General features: G+C 45.6%; 1 protein-coding gene across 1 annotated transcript in view; it reads left to right on the top strand.

The window, feature by feature from the left end:
• The first annotated feature begins 313 nt into the window (after nucleotides 1-313).
• LOC142309113 (cytochrome P450 3A29-like) overlaps nucleotides 314-14,531 on the top strand; it is an 89,447-nt gene continuing 75,229 nt past the window's right edge. Inside the window, exon 1 of the mRNA XM_075347158.1 lies at nucleotides 314-522. Coding sequence (XP_075203273.1) covers nucleotides 452-522 — 71 coding nt within the window. The 5' untranslated portion in view covers nucleotides 314-451. The remainder of the gene's footprint in view (nucleotides 523-14,531) is intronic.

A 14,531-nucleotide genomic window follows, 5' to 3' on the forward strand; every position in this document is an offset into this window, starting at 1 on the left:
TGCGTTTTTCCTGAAATCTCTTCAGTAATTGCAGCAAATACTTATCGTGTGCACATACCCTCATCTAGCGCTCTCTGCACATGGAAGTGCGGCTGGTTACCTTGCATGTCATTTAACGGCCGCCGTCAACTCATGTAAACATAGAATAAGAAACATTCTGGTCTATTCTATACATGCTAGAAATATTACATAATAGAGTAGAAGAAAAAGAAGTACATATTATCTCTGTGTACACAAGTCCTTGGTCTGTGGCCAGCAATGTTCTCACGTATGTGATTCCTCCTCTATAGCAGCGTCACAGGGGAGGGATCAGGGAAACGTCACTACAAGGGAGATAGCAAAATATAAACTGCAGCCCTCGTACCAATAACCAGAAGTGCAGGAAGACCATCAACGAGAAGGGAAAGACCCAACATATAGAAGAGAGCGTAACATCTAAGAAGGATTAAGCATGTATCTCATCCCAGATTTCTCCAAGGAAACATGGATCCTGCTCCTCACACTGCTGGCACTTCTCACTTAGTAAGTTCCTATGCTTAGTTTCTCTTTATATGAAGTGGTTTGTCTGCGTCCTTTCATTGCGATAATAGGCGAAAGATAGTGGCTTTATATCCGTGAGCCTGAGTAGACCTATTTCTTATAAATGGATGGGACGTATTTACAGTAATATGTAATAATTACAGTAATATAAACATTCCTGACGCTGAGACTCCTAAGGTCAGTAATATGTACTGTACAAACGTACAAAGTTACAAGGTTACGGCATATCATGTGCTCTCTGTTCAATGCGCTCATTTATCTTCTTCCTTAAATAAAATATATAGAAGGGGTTAAAATGGTAGACATATAGACCCCAGTCCACCACTGTTTCTCTAGTTTTCTGGGGGCATACTAAAAAGAATAAATAAATAGAATTAATATCATAGTTTAGTAATACAAAAAACAAAAAAACAGGTATAATCTGTTTCCTGGGAATTTTAGACTTAGGCTATGTGCGCACGTTGCGTAAATTCATGCAGTTACGCTGCGCTTTGCAGCGCAGCGTAACTGCATGCGTCCTGCGTCCCCTGCACAGTCTATGGAGATTGTGCAGGGGCCGTGCGCACGTGGCGTCTAAGAGCGCAGCGCTTCGGCTACTGCCGAAGCGCTGCGCAAAAAGAAGTGACATGTCACTTCTTTCCTGCGCTTTGCCGGCAGCTCCTGCTCTGTCTATGGCAGGAGCTGCAGGCAGAGCGCATGGAATCGGCGCTCACTACGGACATTTCTGCAGCGATCTAAAGCGCACATGTGCTCTTCAGATCGCTGCAGAAATATCTGCAGGGCTAGTACGCAACGTGCGCACATAGCCTTAGAATGACCATGGATTATGTGCAGATTATAATGGAATGAACACATATCCCATATAAACAGGTGTATATTGTATTTCCTATGCTTGTTGGATGGGGAATGAACATGCCATATACAGTGGCATGAAAAAATATTAATAGTCCATTAACTTTTTCATATTACACTCACAAACTTCAATTTTTTTTTTATTGGGTTTTTATATTATATACCAACACAAAGTAACATGTATTGTGAAGTGTAAAATAAATGATACATGTTTTTCTAAATATTAAAATATAAATCTAAAATTTGTGATGTGCATTTGTATTCAGCCCCCTGTAGTCTGTTACCACTAAATAAAATCCTGAGTGACCAATTGCCTCTAGACATTACATGTTTAGTAATTTGAGTTCATCTGTGTGTAATTTATTCTCAGTATAACTACAGCTGTTCTGTGAAGACCTCAGAGGTTTTGTTTGAGTACATTAGGGATCAAACAGCATCAGGAGACCCAAAAACACACCAGACAGGTCAGGGATAAAGTTGAAAAGAAGAGTAAATCATGGTTAGGTTATAAAAAAAATAGCCCATGCTCTGAACATGTCACAGAGGTGTGTTCAATCCATCATCCACAAATGGAAAGAGTATGGCACAACTGCAAACCTAGAAAGACATAACCATCCACCTAAAATTACATCTCAAGGAAGGAGAGTACTAATTAAAGAAGCAGCTCAGAGGCCCATGGTGACTATGGAGGAATTGCAGAGAACCTCGGGTGAGAGAATCTGTCCACAATTGTCTGTGAATAGCAATTTTCAAGTCTTGCCAGAAATTATCAATGCGATTTGGGTTTGGATTGTGACTGGACCATCCAAACACAGGAATATGCTTTGATCTAAACCATTCCATTGTAGCTTTCACAGTATGTTTAGGGTCATTGTTTTGCTGGAAGGTGAACCTATCCCGCAGTCCCAAGTCTTTTGCAGCCTCTAACATGTTTTCCTCAAGGACTTTCCTGTATTTAGCTCCATCCATCTTCCCATCAACTCTGACCACCTTCCCTGTCCCTGCTGAAGAAAAGCATCCACACAGCATGATGCTGCCATCACCATGTTTGACAGTGTGGATGGTGTTTTCAGAGTGATGTGCAGTGTTTTCCACCACACATACCATTTTGCATTTTGCCAAAAACGTTCTACATTGGTTTCATATGACTGGCGCACCTTCTTAAACATGCCATGTAGGGGACACAATAGCTACTTGATATGCTCATTTTTTTATTATGTACATATATTCCAGGTTCATTCCTCACCTAACAAGCACAGGGAATACAATATACATCTGTTTACATGGGATATGTACGGTACTCATTTCAGTATAATCTGCACATATTCCATGTCTAAGATGCTCAGGAGACCGATTATACTGCTTTTTTGTATCAGTAACTTATGATGTTCATTTTTTTATTTTATTTTTTTCCTTTTGCTAATTTATTTTAGTACGCTTCAGTTTTCTAAAGTAGTTTGCTCCTTTTTAGAGGCTTTAGTATGTACACCACAATTTCTATTCATTTTATGCCACTTTTTAAGTTGTCTTTGTTTTTTAAGTCTTTTTTTTATTTTTCCTTAACAACTTTGCTGATTTAGATGTTTTAGACAGCTTTATGAAATCTAATGCATTTTTTTGTTTTAATGAATTTGTGACTTTTGGTGGAAGAAAAACAATAAAACTGGTTAAAAAAAAAGACAAAAAGGATTTTTGTTTTTGCACCAAATTCATGCACCACATGTTCCATTTTATAAACAATTGATGGAGAAAAAGTCAGTGAATATTATAAAATAAAATGCAAATTAAATATAAAAATCATACAGGATGATTTTCTGGATTTTTTTTAATTTAATTTATTTTTTTAACTTCACAGTTGAAGTGTACCTACAATAAAAATTACAGACTTCTCCAACCTTTGTAGTTCAGAAAATCTGCAAAATCGGCAGTGTGTTAAATACTTATTTTCCGCACTATATGTGAAGAGCCCCATAGACTATCATAGGTATGAGTGCTAACAGTGAAAAACACAGGTAGCACTCGTATGTGGGGAAATGACATGTGAATGAGCCTTTAAAAATAACAGTATGAATAAGCAGCTTTAGTACATTTGTATACATTTTTAATTCTGTTATCTTCAGTTTGAGGCTCCTTGATCCATACACCACAGTTGTTTTTATAGTTACATATAGGTGCGGACATATCATTGGTGCAACCTATGCAGCTGCACAGGGGCCCTAGAGTTAAGGGGCCAACGTCTACCTCCAAAAAAGGTGGAATTGTACATTACGATGAGTTCCTGGTCTTTAAAGGGTCGATATTTTGTTCTTGCACAGGGGCCTCTTCTGTCTGTGTTCGCCAGTGATTACATACATACATTGAATATAATTCACCAGTAACTTCTACAATCAGGTAAACATCCCAGAAGTTTGGCATTTAGCCAAACAGCATTTCTAGGAGTGAGCTGTTCCCCACCCCAGGAATGGTTGACATCAGTTTCCCTTTGTGAATAGTGACAATTGGCACTTTGTGTAGCCGAACTTCAGTACTTCTGTATCTGCTGTTCTTGTTAGCATTTTGTTTTGGCTTTTCTGCTAATGGAACTTCCCTCTAAAGCCCGCTACACACGCTTCAATATATCTCACAATCCGTCGTTGGGGTCAAGTTGTAAGTGACGCACATCCGGCATCGTTTGTGAGGTATCTGCATGTGACATCTAAGTGCGATCAGGATTGAACGCAAAACCGTTGATCGCAAACACATCGTATCTTTGTCTAGAATTGAGCATTTTGTTACACGAACCTAGTCAATTGTAACGTGTGACATCCCTCATACGATTTTGGTGTCTGATGCTATGTGCGCAGGTGTGCGCTCTGCACCGCAGCTTAGAAAAGGTCCGCTTCAGAGCGCAGCTGAAAAGCTGCGTTCTGAAGCGCCTCACAATGTCTGTCAGTCACTAATCTCTGTCAGTCGGTCACTATCTCTGTCCCTCACTCTCTGTCCATGTCAGTCTATCCCCCTCTCTCATACTCACCGATCCCCGATCCCCGGCGCTGCACGGCGTTCACACTGCTCCGGCGGCTTTTACTGTTTTGAAAAAGCCGGCCGCCCATTAAACAATCTCGTATTCCCTGCTTGCCCCGCCCACCGGCGCCTATGATTGGTTACAGTGAGACACGCCCCCACGCTGAGTGACAGGTGTCACACTGCACCCAATCACAGCAGCCGGTGGGCGTGTCTATACGGTGTAGTGAAATAAATAATTAAATAATTAAAAAAAACGGCGTGCAGTCCTCCCCAATTTTAAAACCAGCTAGATAAAGCCATACGGCTGAAGGCTGGTATTCTCAGGATGGGGAGAATCGCGCTACTCACCTCAGTTGCTGCGTGGAGCTGAGAGGAGCGGCGGTGAGTAGCGCGATCAGCTGAGCTGTCACTGAGGTTACTCGCAGCCACCGCTGCATCCACCGCTGGATCCAGTGACAGCGGGTAACCTCAGTCACAGCTCAGCTGATCGCGCGGCTGTCTTCAGTTGCTGTGTGGAGGTGACAGGAGCGGCTGTGTCTGCTGCAGCTCCGGTCACCTCCATGCAGCAGCACTGGATGCGACGCTGGAGCATCCTGGATTACGCCGGACATGGAGGGCTTTTTAGGGATGATTAAAGTGGTTAACCAGGGTATATGTTTGTGTTTTTTATTTCTAATAAAGAATTTTTCGTGTGTGTGTGTTTATTTACTGTCACTTACAGATTAATCATGGAGGGTGTCTCATAGACGCCTGACATGATTAATCTAGGACTTATTGGCAGCTATGGGCTGCCAATAACTCCTTATTACCCCGATTTGCCAATGCACCAGGGCAAATCGGGAAGAGCCGGGTACAGTCCCAGAACTGTCGCATCTAATGTATGCGGCAATTCTGGGCGGCTGTTGGCTGATATTGTTAGGCTGGGGGGCTCCCCATAACGTGGAGCTCCCCATCCTGAGAATACCAGCCTTCAGCCTTATGGCTTTATCTGGCTGGTTTTAAAATTGGGGGGGACCGCATGCCGTTTTTTTTAATTATTTAATTATTTATTTCACTACACAGTATAGACACGCCCACCGGCTGCTGTGATTGGGTGCAGTGTGACACCTGTCACTCAGCGTGGGGGCGTGTCTCACTGTAACCAATCATAGGCGCTGGTGGGCGGGGCAAGCAGGGAATACGAGATTGTTTAATGGGCGGCCGGCTTTTTCAAAACAGTAAAAGCCGCCGGAGCAGTGTGAACGCCGTACAGCGCCGGGGATCGGGGATCGGTGAGTATGAGAGAGGGGGATAGACTGACATGGACAGAGAGTGAGGGACAGAGATAGGCGCCGGTGGGCGGGGAAAGCAGGGAAAACGAGATTGTTTAATGGTCGGCCGGCTTTTTCAAAACAGTAAAAGCCGCCGGAGCAGTGTGAATGCCGTGCAGCGCCGGGGATCGGGGATCGGTGAGTATGAGAGAGGGCTGCTCAATTCAGTTACTTAGGAGTTTAGCGGTCACCGGTGAGTCCTTCACTGGTGACCGCTAATCAGGACGCGACACAGACAGAGCCGCAGCATGACCATGAAGTCGGGTGAGGTTCACCCGAGTTCATTCTGACAGTGCGGCTCTGTCTGTGTCTGCTGTCATCGGCCATTCAGCTCTGCTACATGGCTGTCTGTGTCTGCTGTCAGTGGCCATGTAGCAGAGCTGAATGGCAGATGACATAATAAAAACACATCCCTACACATTACACACGCTTGCCAAGTCAATAAATAAAAAAAAAAAAAAAAAGGTGCCCAATGCATACGTCACAGAACACATGATCTAAAGGATCGCACACTAAATTGATCAATTTAACATAGACTACTAACGCTCGTGTGACAGCAAATGAACGACCTACGTGCAATCTCATAAGATCTCGTATGCAACCTGGGCGTGTCACATCGCAAATGCGATTGTACAACTAATTGCAACGTGTAAAGCAGGCTTAAGATTACTGTGAGAAACCTCTTTAATACACAACTAATTTATGAGCAAGATTTTTTGGACCAGTTGTTACACTATCCAAATGCTTTACATAATAGTAAAAATACAATTAATACAATTAATTTTCTAGCATTAACCCTTTCCCAACATTGGATGTATTGGTATGTCCTAATCTGCAGTCTGTTCCCGCAAATGGACATGCCGATATGTGCCTCCCTACACCGGATCGAACCGTTCGGATCCGGGGGTGGTGTTCATTTGTGGCTCGAAGGTTTCCGGACCCGGGGGCTTAGGGGCCACACTCAAATGTAAAAAGGGGTATTTACAGGGGATTTGGTATAGTTCTTGACATCACCCGTGGTGTACGGTAAATGGGAGTACCGGCGCTGCCGTTGGGAGTACCCGGGGTGATGGAGTGGGGCACCTAGGTGAGGTTGCCCTCCACGGGTAGGGACAGGCCCCGGGACTCTGTTTGAAGGTGGTGGGCTGCAGTGCAGGGGTCAGTTGGGTACTCGCTCAGCAATGAAGCAAACGCTGATGTAGCGCCCCTGACCTGGTCAGGCACCACTGAGTACTGCACCCATGCTGGTTGAGTACAAACAGGTAATCCCAAAGGCTGAATAAGGTGTGGACACACAGGCACACTTTAACCAGGGCTCACACACACCTTAGAGGGGACCCCTGGGCAGACCCAGGAGGGGGTGGAGGCTCCACATCTCAGCTAGTGGTGCGGTGGAGAAGCTGGAAGGAGTTGAGCAGTGGTAGCGAGTCAGAGGCAAGCAGTGAACGAGGATTCACAAGCCGAGTCTGAAGCGGAGAGCGGACATGCAGACACGCTAGTCAGACCCTGCAAGTGTAGTGGCTGTTTGCGTGGGAGTTTGGTTGCCACACAGTCAGACTAAAAGACACCTCAGGTAGAAGCGGGGTGATTGAGTACGGGGACTCCTGGCAGACCAGGCACACAGGGGAAACAGGTTCCCGAAGTAGGCTCAAGTTTAACTACCTAATAAACCTGCCGGTGGGGTGGACAACAAGTCCCGCACCAAACAACAGAGAGTCTGCAGCATCAGCAGCAACGAGGTGGCCCATAAGTGAGATAGGGCGAGAAGCCATCTTTACTTGGTCCACGCTGCCAGCAAACGGGCCAGAAAGGGGAGAAAGGCAGATGTGACTTCCTTGGATGAATCCCATATACTTCAAGTCGGGGGTTATCCGAAACAAGAAGTGCTAGGATGGCGAACTTACAGTCACCGTTACTTCAGCCTGATGGATACCTGGTTCTCCCTGCAGTTTGTCTCAGCATCGCCCGGGTTACCTCATAGTGAACAACTGAACGTAAGTAAAAACAGTGAAAGACATTCTGGACTGTGTGTGAGTTCTGCGACCTGTGGTTCCACACATATATACCCAAGCCCCTGGGGCCAGCCTCACTCTCGGGAGGCCATAAAACCAGACTGCAGACACCATCAGCCCCAGACGCTCATTAAACTGCAGTGGCGGTCACCCCTCACCCTGACCGCAAAACCGAGAGTGGCGTCACGATTCCTAGTAAATTAACATGACATACCTGTTGCCGGAAGATTCCCAGCACATGAAGACCCTGAGGCGACCTGTAGGTGAGAGGCTTCACACTGACAACAGGGTAAACCAAGTCTCTGAACGCCGTTTCCTCTCGAGGGGAGCTCGTCCGGGTCCCGTCCCCTGCAGTGCTGCTGGTGGTCTGTAACCTGCCTCCTGGCACTAAGTTTTAGATTGTCCGTTGTGGTCCAGTAGCTTGGAGCTATCCGGGCCCTGCTCCCCCCTGTGGCTAAGTGAAGGAGCCTGCTCTCAGGAGCTCACGCTTGGAATTTCAGTGGGCCACTTGTTTGGAAAGCCCTATCCCCCGATCTCTGAGCTGGTGGGAACAGTCTATAAAGGCCCCGTTCTCCTCAGGTTAATTGCCGGGTTGCCTGAAGCTTCTACCTGACCTAGGCACCGTGTACCCCGTCGTGCCTTCGTTCCCAGACCGGTGACAGGACCAGGCTGCCAGAGGTCCTCCTCGACGGGTTCCAGGCAACTAGCCTCAATCCCCTGCGACCGGGGGTCCGACTCCTCTAGGTCCAGACCACTGTCTGTGACCTAGTTTTCCTCTCCCCTGGGAGCTCCAATTCCCAGCATACTCAGAGCTCCTCATAGCTCAGGGTCACTACTCAACTAACTGACCTTGACACCTCCCACCTCCCTGTACGACCCCTAGGTGGGCGGCCCTATTCCTGCTTAAGCAGCCCACTGGTGTGCTTGACAGGTGTGGTGCAAAGTGTATCTAGGATTTGTGAATGCTGATGGAGGCAGCACTGCAGGATAGAGACCCAGAACCATGGAGGGTTGAATACCGCACGGGGAGGGCAGTTTGTGCAGTACCCTGTGATGACCTGAATAGTCCAGGGGCGTCACAGATACATACTGGTGATCATGCGGGCAAAGAAACTGATTGCCGCCAGGAGCTTCACTTAAGTGACAGCCGAGCTATAGCTATCACTGTTTAACCCCCTGAATGCCACAGTGTGTTCCCTCTCCCACCTGATCGGGATGCCTGTGACGTGATCCCAGGGTCCCAATCATTGCCATTGCAGCCCAAATTCAGTTCAAATGATGATCTCTGGGTTTGCTGGCTATGGTAGCCTCTTGGACCATGCCAAGAGCATGGTCAAATAGGCATTTTGTCACTGTGACACTGACAAGTGTAATGCATTGCCATGCTTGTGCATGGCAATGCAATACACTGGCAATCAAACTAATAAAAGTTTATGCTAGTGGGAATAAGTAAAAAAGTAAGAAAAAAATTAAAACATTTTAAAAATATTTTTTTCAAATCCCCAAATAAATAACCCCAAAAATATACCACTAAGCAAGCATATTTATGTAAAAACAAAAATAAACAAAAAAGTACACATATCGATTACAGAACGACCCAATCTTTAAATCTATCATACTAGTTAACTGCTTCAGTGAACACGGTAAAAAAATAAATAAATGACAAAAATAAGGGTTTTTTATCAAACCACCTGAAAAAAAAGATGTAATAAAATGCAATCAAAAAGTTAAATATAAATAAATATGGTATCCCTGAAAAGGTCATCTCGTCTCACAGAAAACAAGCCACCAGTTTGGCTCCATCTGCAGAAAAATAAAGAAGCTATAGCTCTCAGAATAGAGAGATGGAAAATCTCATTACCTTGCTTTTATTGCGTGAAGGAGGCAAAACATGAAAAATACATAGAAATATAGTATACATAGCTGTAATTGACGCTAGTATGAATTTGATCTTGAGAGCCTCCTATTTCAAACACATCTACAACAGGTATGATAACGCAAGTGTACCACTCATTATCTATACTAGTCTGGATCATTATTATTATTATTATTTATTATTATAACGCCATTTATTCCATGGCGCTTTACAAGTGAAAGAGGGTATATGTACAACAATCATTAACAATACAAAACAGACTGGTATAGGAGGAGAGAGGACCCTGCCCGCGAGGGCTCACAGTCTACAGGGAATGGGTGATGGTACAATAGGTGAGGACAGACCTGGTTGCGCAGTGGTGTACTGGACTGAGGGTTATTGTAGGTTGTAGGCTTGTTGGAAGAGGTGGGTCTTGAGGTTCCTCTTGAAACTTTCCACGGTAGGGGAGAGTCTGATATGCTGAGGTAGAGCATTCCAGAGTATGCGGGAGGCACGGGAGAAATCTTGTACGCGATTGTGGGAAGAGGAGATAAGAGAGGAGTAGAGAAGAAGATCTTGTGAGGATCTGAGGTTGCGTGCAGGTAGGTACCGGGAGACTAGGTCACAGATGTAAGGAGGAGACAGGTTGTGGATGGCTTTGTATGTCATGGTTAATGTTTTGAACTGGAGTCGTTGGGCGCGGGCCGCAGAGTTTAAGATAGATTGGAGGGGTGCAAGAGTGTTGGAAGGGAGGCCAGAGAGCAGGAGGTTGCAGTAGTCGAGGCGGGAGATGATGAAGGCATGCACTAATGTTTTTGCTGATTCTTGGTTAAGGAAAGCACGGATCCGGGAGATATTTTTGAGTTGTAGTCTGCATGAGATGAAGAGGGCTTGGATGTGTGGCTTGAAGGATAGAGCAGAGTTGAGGGTTACTCCAAGGCAATGAGCTTGTGAGACTGGGGAGAGTGAACAACCATCAAGTTTGATGGAAAGGCTTGTTGGAGGAGATGAGTGAGGAGGAGGAAAGACAATGAACTTTGTTTTGTCCATGTTAAGCTTTAGGAATCGCGCAGAGAAGAAGGATGAAATAGCAGACAGACATTGTGGGATTTTGGTTAGTAGAGAGGTAATGTCAGGTCCAGATCTGTGTGTCATCGGCATAGAGATGATATTGAAAGCTGTGGGACTCTATGAGCTGTCCCAGGCCGAAGATGTAGATGGAGAACAGCAGGGGTCCAAGAACTGAGCCTTGGGGGACACCGACAGATAGGGGGCGAGATGAGGAAGTGGTGTGAGAATGGGAGACGATGAAAGTTCGGTCAGTTAGGTTTGAGGATATCCAAGATAGGGCCAAGACTGTGATCCCCAGAGATGAGAGAATCTGTAGTAGGAGGGAATAGTCTACTGTGTCGAAGGCAGAGGACAGGTCCAGGAGGAGGAGGATAGAGTAGTGTCGCTTGGCTTTGGTGGTTAGTAGATCATTGGTTACTTTGGTTAGGGCAGTTTCAGTAGAGTGATGTGGTCAGAAGCCAGATTGTAGCCGGTCAAAGAGGGAGCAGGAGGAGAGGTATGAGGACAGTTCAAGATGGACATGCTGTTCCAGTAGTTTTGAGGCATAGGGGAGAAGGGATATGGGGCGATAGTTTGACACAGAGGATGGGTCAAGGGAGGGCTTTTTGAGGATGGGTGTAATGGAGGCATGTTTAAAGCATGAGGGGAATACACCACTTGTTAGTGATAGGTTGAAGAGATGGGTTAGGGCTGGGATGAGGACTGCAGTGATGTTGGGGATGAGATGCGATGGGAGCGGGTCAAGTGCACAGGTGTTTAGATGTGATCTTGAGAGTAGAGTGGAAAGATTGTTTTCTGTCATAGTGGAGAAGCTGGATTTGGAGGAAGAGGGCTGAGTAGCTATGATGAGGGGCTGTGGTGATTGTGGGCCAAAGCTTGCTCTGATGTTGTCAATCGTCTGCTTGAAGAAAGAGGCAAGGTCTTCAGCTGAGATGAGAGGAGAGGGAGGTGGTGCTTGGGGACGGAGGAGAGAATTGAAAGTGTTGAATAGCTGTTTAGGGTTGTGAGAGAGAGAAGATATGAGGGATGAGAAATAGGTTTGTTTTGCAGCAGTGAGTGTGGACTTGAAGGTGGTGAAGGACTCTTTATATTCAATGAAGTGCTCAGTGGAATGAGACTTCTTCCATCTGCGCTCAGCAATTCTGGAAGCCTGTCTCAGTTGTTTAGTCTGACTCATGTGCCAGGGTTGCCTGTTGATTGTGCGGGTTTTGGTGTGTGTGAGGGGGAAGCTGATTCGAGAGCTGCAGAGATTGTAGTGTTGTATAAAGTTGCAGTAGCATCTGCATCGTGTAAAAATGCAATGTCTGTGAGAGGGAGAAGGGACTGAGAAAGTGCGTGTAAATCAAGGTGTTTGATATTTCTGCGAGGGTGTGAAAGTTTGTGGAGGGGGGGTTGCGTACTTGGAGAATAGAGGGAGGAGAATGTGAGTAGGTTGTGGTCAGTCAGGGGGAGAGGCGAGTTAGAGAGGTTAGATAGGGAACAGAGGCGAGTGAAGGTGAGGTCCAGTTTATCCACAACAAGGGTAGCACTGGTCCCCTGGTGGTATGGGATGCGATGAAGGCATACCTCAGGGGGCTCCTGTTCAGTGATATCTGTAAACGTAAAACACAGACGAAGCAGGATTAGAAAGATAGCCTGGAGGCCTTAGATAAGGCAGAGCTGGAACCAATTCGGAGTAATACTACGGACGCGAAGCAAAATCTTAGGCAGGCGCATGAACAGGTTAATAAGATGCTTTTGGAGAAGGCGGTAAGGAAGCAGGCATTCCAAAAATTGCATTTTTATGAAGAGGGAGAATAAGTTGGTCTTCTATTATCGGTCATAGCTGCAGCTCAAAGGAGTAGTTCATTTGTGCATGATATGGACACGGTGGAGGGGGCACAGGTCACTGAGGTTGAGGAGATCCTTGGAGTCTTTAAAGATTTCTATCGCACGCTATATTCTTCTAGCGGAGAGATGAGGGTGGAAGAGGTGGACTCCTTTCTTGAGCGAGGTGAGCTTCCGGTGTTGTCTGTGGCAGATAGAGATAAACTGGAGTCACCTATTACTATTGATGAACTGGAGGGCGCTCTGCATGGCATGAGCAATGACAAGGCACCGGGAGCAGACGGGCTACCAGTTGAAATTTCTAAACAGTTAGAAGAAATCCTATTACCCAAACTATTGAAAGTCTTTGAGGTGGCGGAGGGGGAAGGTGTACTGCCTGAATATATGAGAGAAGCAATAATACTAGTAATTCCTAAGGAGGATAAAAATCCGAGGCTTCCAGACTCATATAGACCAATCTCGTTATTAACAGCGGACGTGAAGCTTCTGGCTAAGGTGTTGTCAAACCGGCTGACTGTAGTTATATCTAACCTAATACATATGGACCAATCAGGGTTCATGGCCAATAGGTCGACAGCTGCTAATATCAGGAGATTATATCTTAATCTACAGTTGCCGCCTGACAACCCTGGCCGGAGGGTGATCGCTTCGCTAGATGCCCAGAAAGCATTCGATAGTGTTGAGTGGGGGTATCTGTGGAAAGTGTTGCAACATATGGGTTTTGGCCCACGGTTTGTAAAGTGGGTGCAGCTGTTGTATAATAGGCCTACTGCTAAAGTTAGAGTTAACGGTATGACCTCCTCAGCGTTTGAGTTGCACCGGGGAACGAGACAGGGCTGCCCACTATCGCCGCTCCTATTTGCTATTGCAATAGAGCCTCTGGCGGCGGCCATTAGGAAATCAAAGGAGATCCATGGATTTAGGTATGGGCATTTAGAGGAGAAAATAGCTCTTTATGGTGACGATTTATTACTTTTCTTGGGGGATCCGTCAGCTTCATTGGATCATGCCATGCAGATAATAGAGAAATTTGGAGAAGTTTTGGGGACTGACCATTAATTGGTCTAAATCGAGCCTCTTTAAAGTGGATGGGGAAGTAACCTGGACAAATGATGATACTGGGGCTAACAAATTGAAGAGTGTGGACGAATTTAAATATCTAGGTATCCAGATATCTCTGCCAGTAGAAAAATATATACAGGTGAACTTATGGCCGCTTCTTAAAAAATTGAGAGCCAAAGTGGATGCCTGGAACAAGCTACATTTGTCAGTTGTTGGAAGGGTTAATTTATTAAAGATGGTAGTAATGCCTAAACTCCTATACATACTGCACAATGCCCCTGTTTGTATTTCAAAGAAAAGATTTAAAGGGATAAACTCGCTGTTTAGGGACCTGGTGTGGGGTAAAAAGCAGCCTAGGGTGCGATTAGAGACTTTACAAAGGCTGAAAGATGAGGGGGGTCTAGCAATCCCAAATCCGGAATTGTATTATATGGCGGTGCAATGTCAACACCTGAGGGGCTGGTCTGATCGAGAGAAAGATGGGGGCATTAAAGAAGTGCTGGAATACATAGTGGGTAGAAGTCCATTGGTAATGGGACTAGAGGATGGTGCGGTGGGGATCCTGGGTGGAACATCTCCTACAATGGCACTTATAAACAAGACCTGGGATAGGCTGAAAAGGGTGAGAGGGGTGACCTGGTTAACTAAGTTTACACCTATCTGGGATAACAGTAATCTCCCGGAGATTCAGAAAATGGGGAATATTGAGGAATGGAGATGCAAGGGTGTAATATACATGCATCAGATATTGGACGGAGGAATTTTTAAATCGTTCCCACAGTTACAGAGTGAGTTTCAGTTACCGGCGTCCGGCTGGCTCCACTACAGTCAATTAAAACATGCGATTGCAGCCCAAGCGGCTAAACAAAGTGTGGACATACAGACTGACCTGGTACTGGAGTATGTGTGTAAGGGGGGAGGAAGCACTAAAGGGATAATTTCTGGCACGTATAAAGATATACTACATACCTTTCTTTTAGACTACCCAATTAAAAC

Source organism: Anomaloglossus baeobatrachus, chromosome 1 (genome assembly GCF_048569485.1).
Source record: "Anomaloglossus baeobatrachus isolate aAnoBae1 chromosome 1, aAnoBae1.hap1, whole genome shotgun sequence".
Taxonomy (NCBI): domain Eukaryota; kingdom Metazoa; phylum Chordata; class Amphibia; order Anura; family Aromobatidae; genus Anomaloglossus; species Anomaloglossus baeobatrachus.